General features: G+C 25.0%; 2 protein-coding genes across 4 annotated transcripts in view; both read right to left on the bottom strand.

Annotated features, from left to right (window-relative positions):
• The window catches only part of LOC112600424 (DNA ligase 3), a 35,955-nt gene extending 35,415 nt beyond the window's left edge, over positions 1–540 (bottom strand). Inside the window, exon 1 of one of the 3 annotated variants that reach the window (XM_025347633.1) lies at positions 456–540. The gene's annotated coding sequence lies outside the window, so the exon portion shown is untranslated. Of the gene's footprint in view, positions 1–261 lie in introns of all 3 variants that reach the window. The other 2 variants (XM_025347631.1, XM_025347632.1) reach the window with 2 other exon arrangements.
• Positions 541–7,919: 7,379 nt separating this feature from the next.
• On the bottom strand, positions 7,920–15,680 carry LOC112600391 (protein cereblon-like). The gene is made up of 11 exons (XM_025347585.1): positions 15,598–15,680; positions 12,850–12,914; positions 12,688–12,743; positions 11,209–11,411; positions 10,987–11,133; positions 10,294–10,410; positions 10,103–10,209; positions 9,705–9,856; positions 9,443–9,648; positions 9,136–9,370; positions 7,920–7,943 (listed from the first exon to the last, which is right to left on the bottom strand). The coding sequence occupies exons 1-11, from the start codon at positions 15,678–15,680 to the stop codon at positions 7,920–7,922; spliced, it is 1,395 nt and encodes a 464-aa protein (XP_025203370.1).
• Between the last annotated feature and the right edge of the window lie 5,748 nt (positions 15,681–21,428).

The raw sequence follows: 21,428 nt of genomic DNA, 5'->3' as shown, positions 1-21,428 counted from the left end.
GTATCATATAATTTTACATGAATCAATCACAGTATTCTGGTAGAGAATAAGAAAATGTATCTAATCACTAAAATATAATCTTGTACATTTTTATACCTACCAATTATATCATGTAATATTTATGTTTAATTGTTTAGAAGAAATTTTTAGCCTAAAATTGTATAATACAGAAAGCTTTTTAAAATAGCTTTTCATAAAAGCTTGTACAAACAGGTAAAGGTTAAATTTTAAATTATAATTTAAGTAGTGTGTTAATGTTACCTATTCGTTCTTCTTATAAAATATAGAATTGAAAGTGCAATATAATTATTGAGGTTTGAGGTACATACTATTCACATCCACACAGGTAAGTAGGAATGTTTAAAAACGTGTAAGAAATTTTAAATGTTAAAGACTGAGCACGAGTATGCGAGAAAATTTGAAATCATACTATATACTAAATAGTAAGTACTCACAAATCACGATCACAATATCAGTCTACCGGCTACTACTACTGGTGTTTACTTCCTTGGCTATGACACTCACTAGTTACATGCCGCTGTTATCATGTAATGACATTATTAGTATTATCAATCTTTACATGATAAATTGATAAAGATATCAGACCAAATAAATAATAATTTTAATATTAAATTACAACATTTTAAAATAATTTTACTCATTAATAATTATAAATTATAAATAATAAAATATAGTAGTTATTGAAGTATTGCTACATTCTTCTAATGAGTAATTGAATAACAGCAAACAGATCTGTCGTCTAATTGATAATTTCCTTAATAACCAAGTCAACCACAATAAAAATATGTAGGCATTATTTATTTCTATACAGTCTACCATCAATTTTCAACAATGGATGTAAGAAAGAGGTATGCTTTATAAATTTACGATTGGCTGATCACGGTTAATATAAGTATTTTCTTTATGTACAATTTTTTATAATTAAGTACAAGTTTATTGTGATAATATTTATCATGTGTTTATATTTTAAACAACTTAAAAAAAGGTACCTAGGCAAGTAGGTTACTGTAATGGGTGGGTTAATTTGAATTTAATGACATAAGTAGATAGGTATCACCTTATATATATAAAAAAATGATTCTGACGATCTGTCAGCGTATATCACAATTTCACCAAGTATATTTCATGATATGTTTTGTGTATACCTAGCTATCATAAAGTCATTTATTCAACTTTTAGTACTAGGTCAGGTAATTTAATCGATAGATTTTTTCCAGAAAATATTGCATTTATGGTAATATTAATATTTAGTTATTTTTTATAATATATATTTATACCATAGTATAATATCAATTTTAAGTAACACCATATTTAGTATTATCTGTTTGTTAAATATTTGAAAATTAACAATAGATAGGTATATAGGTACCTAATACATGATAGGTATTAGGTAATATCATTATATAAGAAAAACGATTTTGAGCATAAAATATTTTACATCATATTTATGTTGTTTGTTAACCTTTTTTCTATTAGTAAATAGTATTACGGTAGGTTAAACTAATTTTTGTCAAAAATATTGCATTAAGAACATATAATTATGCAAATTTCATATCAGCTAAAATTGTAAGTAATAGCTGATAAATAATATATAAATATTATGTATGCAAAATCGGACTGTTTTTAATATTTTCAAATTACAATAAGAAAATAATCTGTTGGATCTTGTATTAAAATGTCAAGCAGGCCCGGCGCGAGGGTAAGGCGACTCAGGCGGTCGCCTAGGGCGCCATTTTCAGGGGAGCGCCGAAATTGCTTTTTACAATTTTGCACACTTTTGTTAGTAATTTTTTTTATTAAATATAAAATTCCTAAAACTTTGTATTGAAATATAGATAATTATTATTATGGTTATTCTGTTTAGCGTACTAACGTAAAATGTTTATCTTATGTATTGTTCTACAAATATAAAAATTCCCGAATATTTGTTATCGTTTAATCGGGATCGCGTCAAGCCATTGTGACTCATGACTACGTCTCGTCCGTCCATCACTTATCAGCTTATTCTGTGTGTTTAAAAATACACGTTAATTTTATTATAGTATTATACCTATATTATTATTTTACTGATTGACGATCGTACTATACGGGTCAGTGATCATACTTTTATTGTCATTTTGTTTTTGCTCTTTGAAACGAGTACTTACGCCATCGCCTAGTTGACGATTAAATTTCACTAGTTATTAGGTAAGTTATAACTTTAACAGAAAATAGAAAGTAAATAATATAATATATTTTAATTTATTATTTATTAACACGTTTGCTGCTGCATCTGTTGGAATACTATATTTATTTTATGTTTAATATACCTTATATTAGTATATTAGTATAATTTATACTTGATAAGAATTAATTAATAATATTATACAAATTATTACAATTAATTTAGGAAACGCTTTAGTTAGAATGGCACCGAAAAAGAAATTATCTGGAGCAGAAAACTTAAAAAAAAAGATTAAGAGGGAATTAGAAATCAAGAAAAGTGTTGATCGATAACAAATTTAAATAAATATTTTATTTATGTTATGTTTTATTGTACTCTCTATTTCCATTTATTATTAATTTCTGTATTATTATTTATTTTTTTTTTTTTTTGTAGTATGTAGGTATTTTATATTTATATGTGAATACTATACCTATTACATTATATTTCTTTATACGTTATTTTTTTTTTAATTAAGACGATAACAAATAATGTACAAACTACAAGTTAAGAATTATACATCATTTTTCCGTATTTTTATCCATGAATAACATTTTTTCCGAGTATTATAATATTATGGGTTGTATGTAAAAGGCGCCAATTGGCATTTTGGCCTGGGGCGTCATTTAGCCTTGCGCCGGGCCTGATGTCAAGTGTTTTGATCAAGCCTAAATTTACTAATAAATACTTTAAAATTAAAACTAAAAAGGTTTAAAATTTAAAATGTCTAAAACTAACTTAAAATTTGTTCAAATATTTTGAAATATTGATGTTTAAAATTTCTAAGATCATCATTTTTTGAATTACGACAAAATAACTAAAATTGTTTGATGAGTTATCATTATTTTACATATAAATATATCCAATTTCATAAAAATTTAAACTTTATAGACTCATAAATAATAATTTGTAAAATTACATTAGGTAAATTGTTTTCATTATTCTTTTAAGTAGAACTTATATGAAATCGTGTTTTAAATTTTTTAATTTTAGGGATGAATATTAAAATGTTTAAACATTTTTAACTATGAACTAATTATTTAAATTTTGATTTTAATAACTTTTGAAAGAATTTGAATTTTAACGATCATTAAAAAAATTTGTAACCAAGTATTTTCGTTATTATTTAATTGGTAATTTAACAACTTATATGGAACCTTTATATTAAATTGTCAAATTTTTTCACTCAAATACCAAAACCAAAAAATCATAATTTTAAATATTTATTATAAAATACCAACATCATCGTAAAATCAATATATGCATAACTCCACTAGGAGTCTTAAATGAAAATTTCCGATAATTTGGAAAGTTGTAACTTGTTATTTACATTATTTTATAAATTAATTTACAAAAAATGAAACAAGTTTAATAAAATATTTCTTCGTAATGAATACTTACCATTTTCGTAGTTGGTCAATAATAAACTCCATCACACAAAACAAAACTTAAAAATTAAAATGAATTTTTTGGAAAATATTGATAAATGGGGAAATTTGAATTTCCATAATATTAGTATCATAATGTTAAATTTTCGTCTATTGTAGAACCTTGCCTACTTTACGTCCTGGATGGACTGCCACAGCTTTTATGATGAAATCCCTGTCAAATGCCAATAATCAGGATAGTCGATTAACATTATTTTTAAAATAAGAATAACCTGATTAATTTCGGGGTGACCTGTGTGAGGAGAGGTACTAAATGTATGACATAACTACGTAAACTACATGTGATACGATATGTGAAATGAGTTATCAGTCAATTATACCTAACTAATTTTTTGCATCACAGTTGAAAATAAAATTAATACAATAATTTGTTGGGTATTACCTTTCTGTATGCCAATAATCAATATTACCTAATGAATACCTACTGATAATAATCGTAATTATATTCATGGCATACATACCAGAACTTACGTTCAATAGTTACTAGAACTCATTTCGTATTATTATTAATTGTTGACTTAAAAAATTCAATGAGTCAAGATCGACTATTAAACCTTGCCATTTTGAACATTGAAAAAAAACTAAGAAGTTAAATTTAAATAAAATTATAGAAAATATTTCCAACATAAATTTTAGAAAAGTTATGTTAACATATAGGTACCAATTTATTTATTTTTTTTTAATATTAATTAAAAAACTATAATAATATAATTTGTATTATTTTCAATAAAAAGACAAACAGTAATAATTATTTGTAAATTATGTAAATTATTTATAAACAACTTTATTCATGTTACTTACCTATATTTAATTACACATTATGTAAATAGTTGAAGTATTTTAATATATATATATATTTATACTAATACATCCTTGTATGTATAAAAGAACAAGCCTTTTTTATGTTAGGTTTATGATATTAACTGCGTGTAGATATCAGTTGTTCTAAGAAATTTATCGATGATATATACGTATATAAATGAAAAAATATAAATCTGTGTCACACATGTTTTCTAAAATTACTTATCTGATTATTTTGATTTTTTTTTTATTTTTTTGTAAAGAATGAATACATAGTAGTATAGATTTTAAGTACCTATATTTCCAATTCCATAAATTAATTTTTATGCAATCGGCAAGTACGCACATAGAAATTTTTTTTTCAACCGAGTTATCAATTATTAATTATTGTAAGAAATTAGTACTTTAGTGAATAGTTGATGTCGTATAATAGAACAAAACGTTTTCATTGTTTTTGGTTAATACTATTGGAACTTTATGAGTTGTTGGTTTTTGATCCAGAACGAAAAGTAAATCAAATTAGAATTATTCAATAAAAAAGAAAAGGAAAAAAAAATTTAAAATATTGCTTCTATTAAATGATCAAAAAGAGCAAAGCTGGGCAAAATAACATGTACCTAAAGTTGATATGTCAGAAATACCATCTACTTGTATATACTAATCAAAAAACCTTTTAGACACTGTTTAAATCATTTTTTGTCATTTTTAAGTCTTATTTTTTTTTAATTCAATTTCTTGTATTTATAATTATATTTTGTCAATTAACATCTTTACACGCATATTTTTGGTTTTACATAGACTGTATATAAGTACCAACATCAAATTTATATTTTACACAAGTTGTAAACGGGTTGTGTACGGGTTAGGTAAAAATAAAGATTCGATAAAATAAGGCAAATGCTAGCTGTCGTTTTTACTTTTAAGTTTTAATAATATAAATTATGCTTAAATAGTGCCAGTGGCGTATTATTTTTTAATTTTATTTTTTGGGAGGGGGTGTCTACGGTATCTGGACACCCCCCAAACAAAAAAAAAAAACAAAAAAAAATTCAATAAGTATTTAATTTTGATAAATTTTGTAAGGAATTTGGCAAACAATAATAATATATAATTCGTTATGAACTAATTTAATATCAAGTCATATACTAATTCGGAAAGAAAATAAATTTAGTTTTAAATAATGTACTTATTATCCTATTATATTTTTAATTATTTATAAAACTATTATTCTTATAGCACCACTGGTATCGAATATAACAAACAAAATATATAGTAATAATTAGTAAATTATTGTGACTGATTATGGTAACAAATGTGTAATAATTTTATATTATTATTATCCTATTAGTTATTACAGTAAACATACAATTTATATTTTTATCTTGCGGTTCCGTGCCTTCATGTGCCTGTGTTACTTGTTTTTTCCAGCGGAAATTTGTGTATATTTAAATATTAATTACTATGATGTTTTTTTTTTTTTTTTTATATATAAATACATTGGATCTTAAATGTCTATATATATATTTATTTTAAAACATTATTTGCTTTTATTTTTTAATTAAAATTATGTTTACAGTAGGTATTTTATATCCGTATGATTTAAATTATATAAAAATTTCTACTTTTAATTAAATAAATAAAAAATATTTCATTACAATATTTTATGAGTATATTATGAGCTTAGTGGTAGTAGATTTATAACAGAGATATATTGTAACCAATTAACAAAAAGTTTAAACTTATATTATCTGGACACCCCCCCCCCTAAGAAAAAAACATTCAAAATACGCCACTGAATAGTACAATGTAATAATTTCGAGAAATTTTTATTATTATTACTATTCTTTTATTAAAAAAAAAAATGTATTTTTACTAATTTTAAACAAATATTTATAATTTTTTAGGACATTATTGTCATTTTTAAGTTATATTTGCATATTCTTTTAGGTCATTTTTTAATGTTTTTAAGGTCATCAACTTCCAAACCCTAATAATACATAATTGAACTAATGGCCTTAACTTGATGAAAAATTGGAAAAAAAATTAAAAAATACTTTCGAACAAATTTTTTTACGGTAGGCAATTTTATTATACTCGTATACCTATAAACAAATTATAAATATTCAAAGTCCCCATTTTTATAATGAGTACATCAGCTAACTTTATTTCTGCCAAACTTCTACTGTAGGTACAATAATTTCTCATAGTAAGTTTGGTTATCATATTAAACATTTGATTCAAGCGCTAAAACATTAGTATTTGATTTGATTATTAAAATTGCCAGACAATTTGACAGTTAAGAATCTCCCAAAACCATCCGCTGTACGGTGATTAATAATCACTGATTATTATCAATTATAATTTATTAGCAATATTTTGCTATAAGTTTGTAATTATTTAATGATATTAGTAGTTCTACAGTTCATTATTATTTTTGTAGTCAGGTAGTCTTATACTCATGTAACATAATATCAATATTAAATTAAATTACATTATTCAATTTTTATAACCGTGTGATCATTTGATTATTCCTTAAAAGAGGTGATCCAGGAACCGAAAATAGTGTGGTTACATATCACTTGAGCAAAGTCGTCAAACACGAACCGAGACCTTAAAGAGTCGGAGTGCAGTGGATTTGATAACAAATAAATATAAGAATAACACCTATATAATAAGCAGGAAAAAAAAGAACAATAATGAAATAAAACTAGTAACACAAAAACTATGGGTATAAAGAAAATTAGCTATATTAAATTTAAGTGAGGACTAAGAAAGCTCTGGTGAACAGTAAAACTTGATTAAAAGTATGGTATAAGATAGAACTAAAAATGAATACTGATGGACGAGACAAACAAACGCCTCCTGTCAATCGGCTTAAAAGATCGTTAATATATACATGCATAATAAATAATAATTATAGTGATGATAATAGTAAGTAATACAATCACATATTCACACGTGTATCTTACGTCACATTGCAACGATAACCGAGATTATGATAATAATTAATAATATTTATAACGTAATTAAGTGTTTTGACCAGATAGATACATTATGTCCTAGCGACTATAATGATAATAATTACAATACGTACTTACATGATTACTAAGTATGCTATACATACTAACTAAGAACTAAGGGACTATACACTCGTCGGAGTTAAATGATCACTCGTATCATCATTCTTTCCACCTGGCATCGCCTGGGAAAATTTTAGCTAGTGTGCTACTTCACGATGATGAAAATTGAAATCTGTTTACATGGTATATGTCCGCGAGGTGTTTTCTCGTGGACGGCAGGAGAGATAGAACGGAGTATAGCAGACAGGCCGGTCATCGACCGTTGAAAAGCAGGTAGGAACTAAAAATAATTACTATTATATACATTAGGTGTCCGCAAACAGAGATGGATGACATTCTGGGTGTGCGAATGGTGGTGACACGAGATTATTGTATACTGGCATGCGGCATCTAAAATGGATATATATTTATGTCTAATAAATGAGTTAACAATATCCATAAAAAATAACAAATGTATCTCACTATCTCCACTTGCATTAAACGTTACAATTTTATATAGGTATTATATATTATTCTTATATATATGTATATTTTACTACTCATGTTTATACTTAAGATAAATATTAAAATCGCAATTACAAGTAAAATCAGATTTGAAAATTCAACTATCCAATATGGATCGTAATTCATACTGTGTATCGTAAAAACAATACCAATGATTATTTAACCTTTTTTTTTTTTTTAATAATTATACAAATTATATATATTTTACCCATTTATTTTTTTTATTAATTTAATTTTATACCATTAAAATATCTATACTTAGTTAAGAAATTAAATCAATTAAATTATTATTATTGTCTTTAAATGGGTCCGCAATCATTTTTACTTTTTAAAAAAAGCTTGAGGAACACTGAATAGTATACCTATTAAGTAATTTTTAATAATAACAATAATGTCTAAATTGTATCAAATTTTTTTTTTATTATTATTAAGAGCTCCTTTATAGAAAATCTTGGCTATACCACTAATCTGTCAGTATTATACATAATTATTATATACTTAGATTAAATATTTTAAATAATTAATCACTCAGTAATATTTTTGTTGTTTACATAAATGTTAAATACATCAATCAAATAGATGAGAATAGCTTGTTATAGTTTGCTTATTGTGTAATTAAATATAATTATGTTAAAATATTACTTTTTTTGATATAGTATAAATCATGTTATTATGAATAATTTTATTGAATATACATATAATTTACTAATTTCTAATTTTTGTAAGAAATACTTTCATGCAAAATTAGTTAAAAATATAAATTAAAACAATATAAAAACGTTCAATAGATAAATAATATTATTCATAAAAAAATTGTAATTTTATTATTTTCCTATTTTTTAAATTTATTTTCTGAATTAATATATAATAATATTATGTACTATTTGTTAACTCAGTAATAATTTAAAACTATTTAAAAATTATTAAATATGTAGAATATTTAAAAATGTACTTTAATTATTTTTTTCAAAACCAAACATTTATTTAAAAGTTGTATAGCAGCAAATATGAGATATATTTATGAATCAGTTACATTATTCATGTAAAGAAAATTTAAAAAAATTTCTTAAAATCTTACCAAGATGTCTGTATCATTGATGGCATCGAATATTATTTCTGCATCACTGTTTTCCTCTAGTGGTGTTACATCATATGAGGAAGCTAAGGGCAATATGTATTCATTTATACTTGTTATGGCCTGTATAGCTAATCCGTAGAATGATTTTGGCAATGATGATGAATTATCATCAATTGAAAAACTCCAGCCTAGATAGCCAGTACAGTTTGGGCAAAAAATTATAGCACTATTATACCTATAAAAATTAATTATTACAGTAACAAATAATGATTAATAACAAAAAAACAAAAAAATGCATTTATTATACCCAGGGAAGTATTCTGATAAATTTTTAACTGTTATCACGTTTAAACCATTTTCTAAGTCAGTTACTGTAACCATGGCATGAAATTCTCCCCAAGAACCGAAATAACTATCCTCTAGTCCTTCAGGAGATATTGGAAGCACATAACTCATATTGGTAATTGGAATATCACAATTTAGTCCAGTACACTTTAATTTTTGCATTGATTGCTAGAATAAAAAAGTAATAAGTCAATGTAGTGGCTTTAATTCAAAAAATTTCTTACATTTTTATTAAAATATTGTAGTCCATATTGAAGTCGTAGGTTGGTTGACTCAATACCAAGCAATTCGTTTACTTCTTCATGAGTGAATATACCAAGTTTTGTCACTTGAAATGATAATACACTTGGAATATTTGAGAATTTTATATCCTTATCTTTGAAATATAAAACATTAAAATGTTTCATTATTAGTTGTAAATTTGTCCAAATATTTTTTTTTATTCAATATAGTGCATGAAATGTCTCGATATAATTTATATACAAAATGATACGATATGCATTATTTACTTTTTAAACATAATTAATTATTTTAAAATCTAAAATTTAATTTAAGAGATGCAACAAATATTATGTAAATGGATTTTAAGATAAAAACAAATTATTCAATAATTAAGCCTTACATAATATCTTAATTTTTTTGAAAATGCGAGATGCCAATTCATGTACATCAAATTGCTTATAAACCCAAGATGGCCACTGATTTTGCCATATGTTTTTATTACGAAATCTAACAAAAACAAATACACAGTAAATATAATTATGTTAATTTGACGTAATTCAGAATTTGTTTAATAGTATGTAAATTTATTACAATTCACTACGACTCAAATTATGTTTCTTTGGACGTAAGCACAGTTCATTATATGGATGATTTATTATAAAATTTGGTATGATTTTGATTCGAGCCAAAGCAAGTGTTTGATTATCACTAAAAAAAAAAAAGAACATTTTAAATACTCTTCATTTAATATTTATAATTAAAGCAATCCAAATAAAAATAAGCTCCTTCGTACTTCTCCTCAACCTATTTATAAAATTGTGTTATGTGCAAGTCAGTTTTCAGACCAAAGTATAAATATATTAAAGTACATAAATAAAATAATTTTTTTAATATATTATCAAATAATCATTAAATAACTGAAAATTAATAATTTTAATGTCTTAGAAAAGCTAATTTTTTTCTTTGTTTTATTAATTTCAGCCTTAAAATGTTTTTCAAATATAAAATTTTTTACTAGATCATGTACTAACATTGTCCTTTAACTAAAAATAAAATAATTTTTAGTTAACTGTTTTGGTTGCTATTAACAGGTAACATAATTTAAGAACTAAATTTAGTAAATAATGTATATTTTTATGTATTTATTACACTATTTAAATATCTCCAATAAAATATATATCTCTACAGAAAAATATTTCATAGTACCATCAACTGTGGTCTGAAAACACACTACATAACTTATGCAATTAAATATTTTTTAAATAATTAACAATTATTAGTTACTTATCAGGAAATGATTTGACATGTAAAATTTCAAATAGCTGTAAGCCTCTAATTTTAAGTTCATATGAGTCCAGTTCAGTAGATTCCTTGGCTAAAGAATGGTCATAAATCATAGCTAGTACACCATATGTACGCATATTTTCATTACTAATAACAAATATTGATATTTTATTATTAGTTTGAGTAATTATAATATTTAACTAATTATATAACATGGTTTACATTTTGTGGCAAATTCCAAATGGACGATTACGGTGGTTGGCATATTGCAATATAAATTTGATATCTGAAGAATTAGCTATAATTGGCGCAATTTCTCCAGGCATCAAATTCAATTTCATAAAAGCAAGTGGTACTGTATTAACAACAACACCTGATTTATAATTTATGGATCCAGCAAGTTTATGGAGATCATTTCCTAAATACTAAAATACACACAATAAGTTATAGTATTATACAATACTAATATGTTAATTTTAGAATTTCTTAAAATCAAATTAATTGTTTTTTTAGATTAAATATGATACGTGGCTACTCAATATAGGTAATTATATTAAACTAACATATTCACTGTATATACTTGTAAAGTATAGGTATGCCGAAAAATATTATGCTAAAATCTTGGAAACTAAGTAATTTAAATATTGATATAAAACTTGCACATACATGGAAAATTAAAATTATAGGATCAAAAAACTTATACTTTATCGTAGTGTAAACCAAATAATTACATTACATTGAATACAAAGATACATAACACTAATAATTGCAATCATTCAGTAAATATTGTGAATGATGTTAAATTACAACCATTGACATTGTACACAGTAAACATGTTTATAATAAGAAGCATAAGTATATATCTTAGTTTATGATAGAAAGTAGCATGGCATTGAAGGTAAAAATAATAAATGATAACTTTGTAAGGCGACTAAAATACATGTAAAATCTTAGAAAATAATAGCATAGAATATAGGATGTTAAAATATATTGAAATAATTTAATACCTTAATGTAGTATGTCTCAAAAAGTGTAAAAGTAAAAAATTTTAAAGTCTTTTTATAAAATTAAAAATTTGTACAACTACATATTTATATATATATATATAGTAAACCAATAACACATTGACTAAATTTCTATGCTGTCGTGCAAAACGTAATCAAGTAAAAACAAAAATTATTTACATTTAAAATGTAAGAATTTAATTATAAAAATGTTCACTTCAAATACTTTTTGAATGACAACAGTTTAAGACAGAAAAAAAAATATAATCAGCATAATTTCCAAAATTATTCAATCTATTTGAATATATTCATGCTGTTTCAAAAAGATAACTTAGTAAGATAACTAGAAGAAGTTGATTAAAGATTTGTTATTCTTAATTTAGAGCTCATCAACTGTAATATAGTTATACATTAACTGACTATGGTGAATGGAATAGTGAAGGAATTAGTTTTTTTGAGTGACTTTTAAAGTGACATAAGTATAATAATTATAATTTACAAATACTAAGCTACCACAAAATAACTGAAAAATCAATATAGTTCTTTTTTTTACCTATTAGTTGATTTTTATTATATATAATAAAAAAGAAAGGTAGCTATTAATTTTTAAAAACATTTTAAGCTTATAACATTATATTTTACCATTTTTTAATTAATTTTTACTGTTTTTAATTATAAACAATGAAATTTAAATTACCTGATAGAGTACTTGTGGACTTTGGTTGTAGTATGTATTTATTTGAAGTTCTGTGGCTAAATTTAACCAGAAATATGAATAATTTTATATTTTTATGGAGTTTAGATGCATAAAATAATTTTATGTTGAAAAAATATTAGAGTAAATATATTTTGTACTTACAAATAACATTCCTTCTTAAAAGTGAAATAGGTTCTGGATGAGATTCATTTTCTTCTGAACTTGTTCTAGAATAAAAATTTGAGTTGAATTAAAAATAATTGCAAATTAATATTTGATGAGTAATTTAAAAAATGATAATTAACATAATAATAATTTCAGCATAAATTAAAACAGAAATTAAAAATTTTAGTAATAATATTAACAAATTAAACCTTTATAAACGTAAATACCACTAAACATAGGAAGGTATGTTTACAGGTAGGCCATTTTGGCTCAAACTTAAAAGCATTTTTTTTTCTTGTAGGTGAAGTAAAGTAACTTTTTTTTAAAAGAGACTTCCTAGACATTTATTTTTGATCAGTTTTTCAAAACAGTTCAATATCCAAAAGTACTCAATGCCTACGCAATTCTTAAATGTTCTACCATTAATTTTATAATATTAGATTTATTAAATTTAAAATAGATATAACTTCAAAAAACACCTAATTTTGGATTTAAGACCTCTATTGATGGATTAAAATTAATTGGAAAAAGTCAAAGTCATTTTTTATTTACCTACTTTATAATAAATTAGTGTACTTTATTATTTAATTATATAGAAACACAGTATCAGTATTAAATATTTTTATTTTTTTTAATATCCATTAGTATTAAATGTGTGATAACAATTACAAAAGGTTAAAGCAGGGAATATTAATTGCAGTATATTATAAAATAAAGGCAGCATTCAGCAAGTATTTAATATATTTAGTATATTTAATAAAAATTATTAAAATAGTAAATAATTTGATAATATTCTTAAATAATAAATGTTAAAAAGCATGAGATATTATATTTCACAGCAGTAATGACCACTGTTATGAGTTATGACCAAACAACGCATAACGTTGCTAGATCTTATATGGTGGATTCCTATGTTTCTAAATGACGAAACACTAACATACATAATATGAGAACGTGTATTTCAAAAATTTATCATAACAAAAAAAAAAAACACTGCAGCTAATAATTTTTATTGTCGAAAATAAATAAATTAATATAATATAATATATTATAAACATAATATTTTATTATAGGGAATAAAATTATTATTTTTAAAATACAAAGTTAAAATTACAAAATTAATGTTTATAAAAATTGTAACAGCTGAATAAATTGGATTCATAAAGTTGAGCAGAGAACTTAGAATTTGATGAAAAATTTTTTAAGTAATTGAGTATTTAAAGTAAATTCCAACATCAATATTCACAAGAGTTAAAAAAATTAATGTTTATTTTTAATTATGTATTTAACCAGGATCAAAAATGAAATATTAACTATCAAAAATTAATATAAAAAATAAGTCTTTAGAACACACTCGCCACTACAAAGGGATTCCAGGGAAGAGTAATTCTCCCACCATGTAAGAAATATACAATTTAGACGATTAGTAATTTTCAGTCGACAAAAATTGTCTAAATACCAATCCAATGTCTATTAGCAATATCACTTACCTGCTATCATTTGAATCGGACATAATATTGACATCAGACACAAAACAACGAAAAGAATCTCCGTCCGGTTAATATTTAAAACGTAAACAAGTATTAGAGATCCCGAATTGTAAAATTAATAAAATATTATATAACAATATTATTATTGTCGTCGTCGTCGTGTACACTGTACACGTTAATAAAGGATAATATCGACACTCAATAAACAACAATCAATATAAATATAAAATAAATTCAAAGTGATTACGAATAATAAAGGAGTATGAAAATAATATTAGAAAACAATTAGTTTAGAATACAGAATATTTCTAAAACCAACCTAACGACGAGTGTTAGGCAACATAGTCTTGATGAGAGAGTGGTGGGATGATTTGCATAAATCGTAGACATCTAGCGCTACCTGGGTAAGCAAAAATATTCAGAAATTTTTATAGAGTAAAATTTTCTTCACACATTTACAATATACAGTTACGAATTATATTGAAAAAATAAAAAGTCGAATAGTTATATTTTACCAACTAGATAGCGCTGCACGACTTTCGCTGTCTACCAATTTGAGGAACATTAAAGGAATATTTTGTAGCAGGATTCCTGCTATTCACCCTCACCATTGTTTCTACCCTCCTAGTCCTCCTTATCAAAAATTAACAACGAACGAACCAAATAATACTACAAAAATACGAATTCAAGTACATACTATTGATTTTTATAATATTTTTACAACTGCGCACAGCGTACATGACTTCTCTATTATATATGCCATTATATGCCATTAGCTGTATTCTAGGTATACTGATGTCTGATAATATCATGGATTTAGGACTTCAATTATTTACTCATAAGTCATAACAAAATGGATGTAAATATTTATTTTTCAACGTTTACCAGCATTAAGTGTGGAGTTGGTGACATAATGAAATATAACAATATTTTTAATATTATATGGCTATAGTTCTATAGACCAGGTGAATATATAGAGGTAACAACAGTGCATAAATTATATGATAGTGAGACGAATAAAAATTGCATCAATTGTACTTGTTACTACCATCGATAATAGTGATAGAGTTTTATCATGTGAGTAGTCTTAGGAAACCGATTACGGTGACAAAACGTCTTTGAAATGTTGACTATTTATATATATATCTGTTCATATTAGTTTTTGTTAGGGTTGTTGTAGCGAGACACCTCCCGTCTACATTTCATTATTTAAACATAGTTAGGGCGGATATAGTGGGGTGCTTTTCCCATTCACCTCACTTCTGTACTCCATCCAACAAGGGAATACAACTCAGTAGCAACCAAAACTCGTATTTGTTCACGCATTTCCACCGACATTTTATTGATTTTTGAGGGAGAACTTGGACCACGAGACAGTGACACTAGTTCATTTGGAATTAGGACGCGTGAGCGAGTTACAATCTCTTGTTGGATAGAGACAACGGAGTGTAGTATGTTATTAATTATTATAATATGTTTCATCTTAGATATTTTTTTAATAAATGATGCTGCATGTATGCCAAACCTTGTGAATACAATACAGTCCCCATAAAGCGGTGCCAATGGTGTCATTCTTAATAAATATACGTAGTATGAATTTAAAAACTGAAATAAATTAGGATAGATACTTTAGTTTCAATTTTTTTTATTTGATTACAGTACATATTACTAAACGTCTTCGGTAGTTGTTTTATCGATAATTATTATACTTATTATGAGTTTAAGAAATTAAAGATAATTAAGTAGGACTAAATTAATTGTTTACCAAACTATTTTATAATATTTTTTTAACAATCATAGTCAAAATTTAACTGAGATGGGTATTTTCATGGAAAACATATTACTATACTATCAAAACTGTTGTTTTTGAAAATAACTAGACAACGTTACAGGTTTTCTCTAGAAACAATTTACACTCATTATTCACTTAAAATTCAGTGTTTCTTAAGCTATGATGTCTGTATCTAGACTACACGTGTATTATAGCCGTTATAGAATGCAGTAAATATAGACGTACACATACAAGTGTGCCATAATGGCTTAGAGTTTTATGATTTATGTTAATTGTAAGTAAATTGTGCTAATATTGGCTGAATCTGCAATACGATTGATAATTAAAATCTATAAAACATTCAGTACTATGAACTATTTGATATAATTTATTGATGTAAAATCATGCTATCGTTTCTGAAAATGATTTTATGAAAATATCTATATTATAATTTACTAAAATTACTTCTTATAATTTTGTAACTACGTCCATTATGACCAAACAGTATTTATTTTTAAATGGTCAAATAAATTACAATGCACTCTAGTCCATGGTTCTCGGCTAATTCTAATGAGATATAATACATAATTGAAACTGATTAACATATTCAATACATCTTATTAAGTTTATTATTTACACTGTTTTTTGTTTAGAATAATTTTACATGATGAGTTAGCCAAACCTTGAACCTAGACTGGCTTTTTCACTCGGGAAAATGGATTTTTTGCAATTCAAAACCATTTTCCCTCGATCACATTTAATTGTCCTTAAAATTTAAACTTAAAGAAACTTATATTATTATTTTACCATTATTAGAACACAAAAAATTTTAAGTTACTTATAACTAGGGAACAGATTTAAGTGCTCTAAAAAACAAGAAAAATGCCTTAAAAAATTACGATTTAATGCATTCATAACAATATTTTTTCAAATACACCAAAAAAAAAAAATGCTTTTAAAATTATTTTTAATAATTTAATATGAAAATTTCTTTAAAAATAGTTAACTTTGTGAAACAAATCTACAATAATCACTTGAAAACGTTAACGATGAGACTACACGCACGATTCTAAACTCATGAAAGTAATGATTAAAATCAATGGTTCAATACGAAATAAGGATTTAGGTAAATAGATTATCTTATTTTTATCCAATTGCATGTATGTATGTACATAGCTACAAACCTAAGTGTCTATACTTGTCAACAATATTTTTTCTGGCGTCGCATTTATCTGATCGTTATTAACTAAAAACATAGGTAATAAATAACAAAAAATAGAAGTATGACATATATGATAAATAATATTTAATTTTATTCTTTTGGAATGAATATTAACTCAATCTTTATCGAATTTTATCCATTACTATATAAAAATAACTTAAAATCATATAAATGTCAAAAAATTTTCTAAAAAGCAAAAAAATCTTAAAAATGTAAAATTTAAGTAGGTAACATTTCTTAATTTCTTGATGTATGGAATGAACACTGTGCTTGGAAAGCAATGTTTTTGGATATTTAGAAAAAAATGCAATTTACATTTAAATCCGTTTCCTACTTATAACAAATAGTTTTGGAACTAATAGAGATTATACCCTTGCCCACCACAATTCAGCATTTAGTGTGACACGGTATGCAACGATCGCCAGTACAAACTACAAAGTATAGATACTGCAGCAACCGGTCTACACTGTCACAGCCGCCACCACGCCACCACGGATAAAGACGCGATATAAAAATATAGACATTTGACGGTGTAGCGTCAAAATGTCGCAGATAGTAATGTATCATCGTAGTCACCGACGTGGTTTGTAGTTCCGGTTTTCATTATTAGGAATACATTAAATTAGAATAGATTAAAGTACCATAGCTGGAAATAATATAATAACATATACCTACGAAAGTAAAGTTCAGAGTATATATTTCTAGTTAACATTTAGTTCAATATTAAGTTCTTATCATCCTTCTATCTGGATTTTTCATCAATTCACTGAAAAAGGAAAAAACCTTAAACCGTTTAAAAGTTGAACAGTAAACTATTACTGACATCAAACCGCCAACAAAGAAAAAATATAAAAATTCTACAATTCTACTTAAAGCCACATGTGATGATTAGAACAAGGACTTTCATGCACTAAAAAATTATCAAATATGCACTTATGCATCAAAAAATTTAAAATATGCAGTTAATATGCCCTCAAAAAAATTAATACACTAAAATTTATAGCTCTAAAAATTATGTATATTTTTTAAATATTTAATGTTAATAATTTTATATTATCTCTCTATAAGTTTTTACTGGATTTGATATCACTTTAATCCATAGATACGCAACTGTGATAAAATGAGTCTCTTTCATCTTAATGAGAATATATAGAAACAGTTAAATATAATAATTTGTTGAAAAATATTCACTAAAAAACATGATTTTCGAAAAACCTTCAAAATATGCACTAAAAACTTTGAGATTTTGATCACAAACGTTTTGAAATGTATTGTGTTCTTACTCTGCATACGAAAAAGTAAATCAGAAAAAAATATGCGAATGCATGAAAGTCCTTGCTCTAGTGATGATTATGGAAATCGATCAATTAACGACTATCTGCGTAGAATTTCGTATAACTTTCAATATCAATTAATATAAAAATATAATTTATTGTTTTGTTTATAACAATATATTTAATTGTTATTTTTCATTACCTATTTTAATTTAATTTATTAAGTATTATTGTGTAGATACTTCGTAAGATTAAAATAAAAATAAAAATAAAATTATACTATACATAGATATATTATAAATTAAAATGTATTTTTTATATTTTTAACATCGTGATATTTTTGTGTTCATAACATTTTTGCAGCGACATAATTACCATGACATTATAACGTGGATTCGTAGCTGATACCCTTGGTACTATTATTTACATTCTAAAATAATTTATTATATAACAATAAAAACCAAATTTACTTATATGTAGCAGTATTATTTAATAGGGAAGTAAATTTTACTAATATGTACACTTCAAAGAATATAATTAGGCACTACCTACTTATATTTTATGTATTCTTTTAAGAATGCCCATTATTCTGTACAGATATTTAATTCTTCAACTAAAATAAACCTTTTTAAATAATATTTTTTGTAAAATAGGCAGTAAAAAATAAGTATAATTTATATATAAAACATTAACTTTTAGTGAGGAACAAAAGTAATTGATAACTTCAAATGGGAAGATACAATAGTGTCAAATAGTATTAATAAATAACTATTAACAAAAAGAAAAACAAATATGAAGTACCTAAGTTTATATACCTACACATCATATTTTAAGTATTAAAAACTAACTAAAGACGTAAAATCTAAACAATAATCTTTTATAATAAAATGTAGGTACCAACCTACATATTATAAATGTACCACGACAAAATTTAAAAATTATTATTTAGTATAAAATGTTGATAAAAATACAACTAATCAATGCTCAAGAACTAATATGATGTGCCGTGGCGAACATAATATAGTAACACGAAATGTACCTTTATATCACAATACCACTAATCACCAGATATTTACCTTATCGTGTATACTCTATACAACGTTTACATACCTAACTAATTTATATAATATAATAATATTTAGAGGCTGGTGAAAATCATTTTAAGTAAATACCCTAGGTCGGAGACGGGACTCAAAGAAAAACTCTGTTAAAAAAATTTCGAAGTTAAAAATATAGACTTGTGACGTAGCGAATGAGAATAATGTTTTTACTACTGATTTGATGGCTCTATACTTTGGCGGTGTTGTTTCGAATGCGTAAAAATCTATGAAAGCCAAATTCAAGTATCTAGTGGTCACCGGTGTAATACTAATACACCTTGTACCGTCGCTGTTTTGTACATGTAAAATACATAGGTATATAAATACATTAAGATAACAGTAATGGAGTGCCTAGCTATCATTCATTATTTGGTGAAAATCAGTAACTGGCTGGGCAATCCGCTTACAACGGATTGTTAATTTTTATATCTCAAAAAAAAAAATTATGAACGTCTGATGCTATTTGGTGCGTGAAAAGGGTTAAAGTCGAATCAAGTCTTTGAGTTATAATTGATCAGTTATCACTAGAAAAAATCAAAATAACATACATATACACGCATAATTTAGCATTGTGAAGGTGTATGAAGTTCGAAATTCGGAAACTGCCGGGATTGTATACTTTTTAGTGCAAATATTAAATATTAGCATCAATATTATAGAAGTTTAAAATGTATGCGTCCATAGCGGATATTCCTTTGAATTTCAAACTGTCAGAATACTACTCACATTCAAACCAAATCTACCTGTTTACATCCTGTTCATCACTAAAATCGCAATTTTAGTTTAACATAAAAAAAATTCACAGTCGTTTAAATATTTGTTGAATAAAGTAAATACATTTATGAACTATAAAAAATGAATTACCAAAATTAAATTCCAAAGGTGTGCTAGCCATAAGTTTCTTATGTGTTGATACATGTATATGACGAGAAGAATGAGTTTTTGTAATAAAAGATAAAGCTTGTCAAATACTATTATATTGTTGCGTGCCAATATCAGATCCAGATCCAGGGTGTTATTTAAATGAAATTTACAACTCTTAAGAACAATAATGTTTTATTACGTATAAATAAAGTTCATGTAACTGATACAAAAAGTGGCTGAGTGTTGTGAAGTTGCTCAGGTCTTCGTGGCTCTGGTACATCTGCCTTTGTTGGTCTCTGGACTCCCTTATATACAAAGAAGTCTCTTGTTATTGTAGTCGACAACCTTCCAATTCATATTAATTCTTAGAATTGTTTTCATACTTGAAAACAACAATCTCCAGGATGTCATCTGTTCTTAATTGGCAATTCGTGAAAATGCAATTAACACAATATATTTAAACGATCTCGTCACACTACTGCTATTTTGATATATTTATTATGATGCTTTTTAAAAAAAAGATTCATAGAAATATGAATCTACTACCTCGTATATATTATAGTTTTTAGGCTACATATATATATATATCATATACATATATATTGCTAATACTTCTAGCAATATTACATATTATATTATTAACATATCTCGTAGCCCATAACAATATTATTATTATTTTAAGTGCGTATACCCATACATTTATTTACCAATACCTACACCACTGATTACGTCAATACACCTAGTAAATAAGACAAGTGACAACCAATTCACTTATTGTATCACATTGAATACAGATTGTAAATATAAATAAAAGAAAAAAAATTATTATCTGCATTTATTTTTTATACATATAAA

Source organism: Melanaphis sacchari, unplaced genomic scaffold, assembly GCF_002803265.2.
Source record: "Melanaphis sacchari strain LSU unplaced genomic scaffold, SCAv2.0 Contig64_pilon_pilon, whole genome shotgun sequence".
In the NCBI taxonomy this organism is placed as follows: domain Eukaryota; kingdom Metazoa; phylum Arthropoda; class Insecta; order Hemiptera; family Aphididae; genus Melanaphis; species Melanaphis sacchari.
This window is presented reverse-complemented; position numbering and strand designations above follow the sequence as displayed.

Coding starts and splice junctions, on each gene's coding strand:
- LOC112600391 (XM_025347585.1), bottom strand. CDS start 15,680: ATGTCGGTGGAAATGCGTGAACAAATACGAGTTTTGGTTGCTACTGAG. Junction 9,649..9,704: donor TACAATATTTTAATAAAAAT/GTAAGAAATTTT, acceptor TTTTTATTCTAG/CAATCAATGCAAAAATTAAA. Junction 9,371..9,442: donor TTATCAGAATACTTCCCTGG/GTATAATAAATG, acceptor TAATTTTTATAG/GTATAATAGTGCTATAATTT.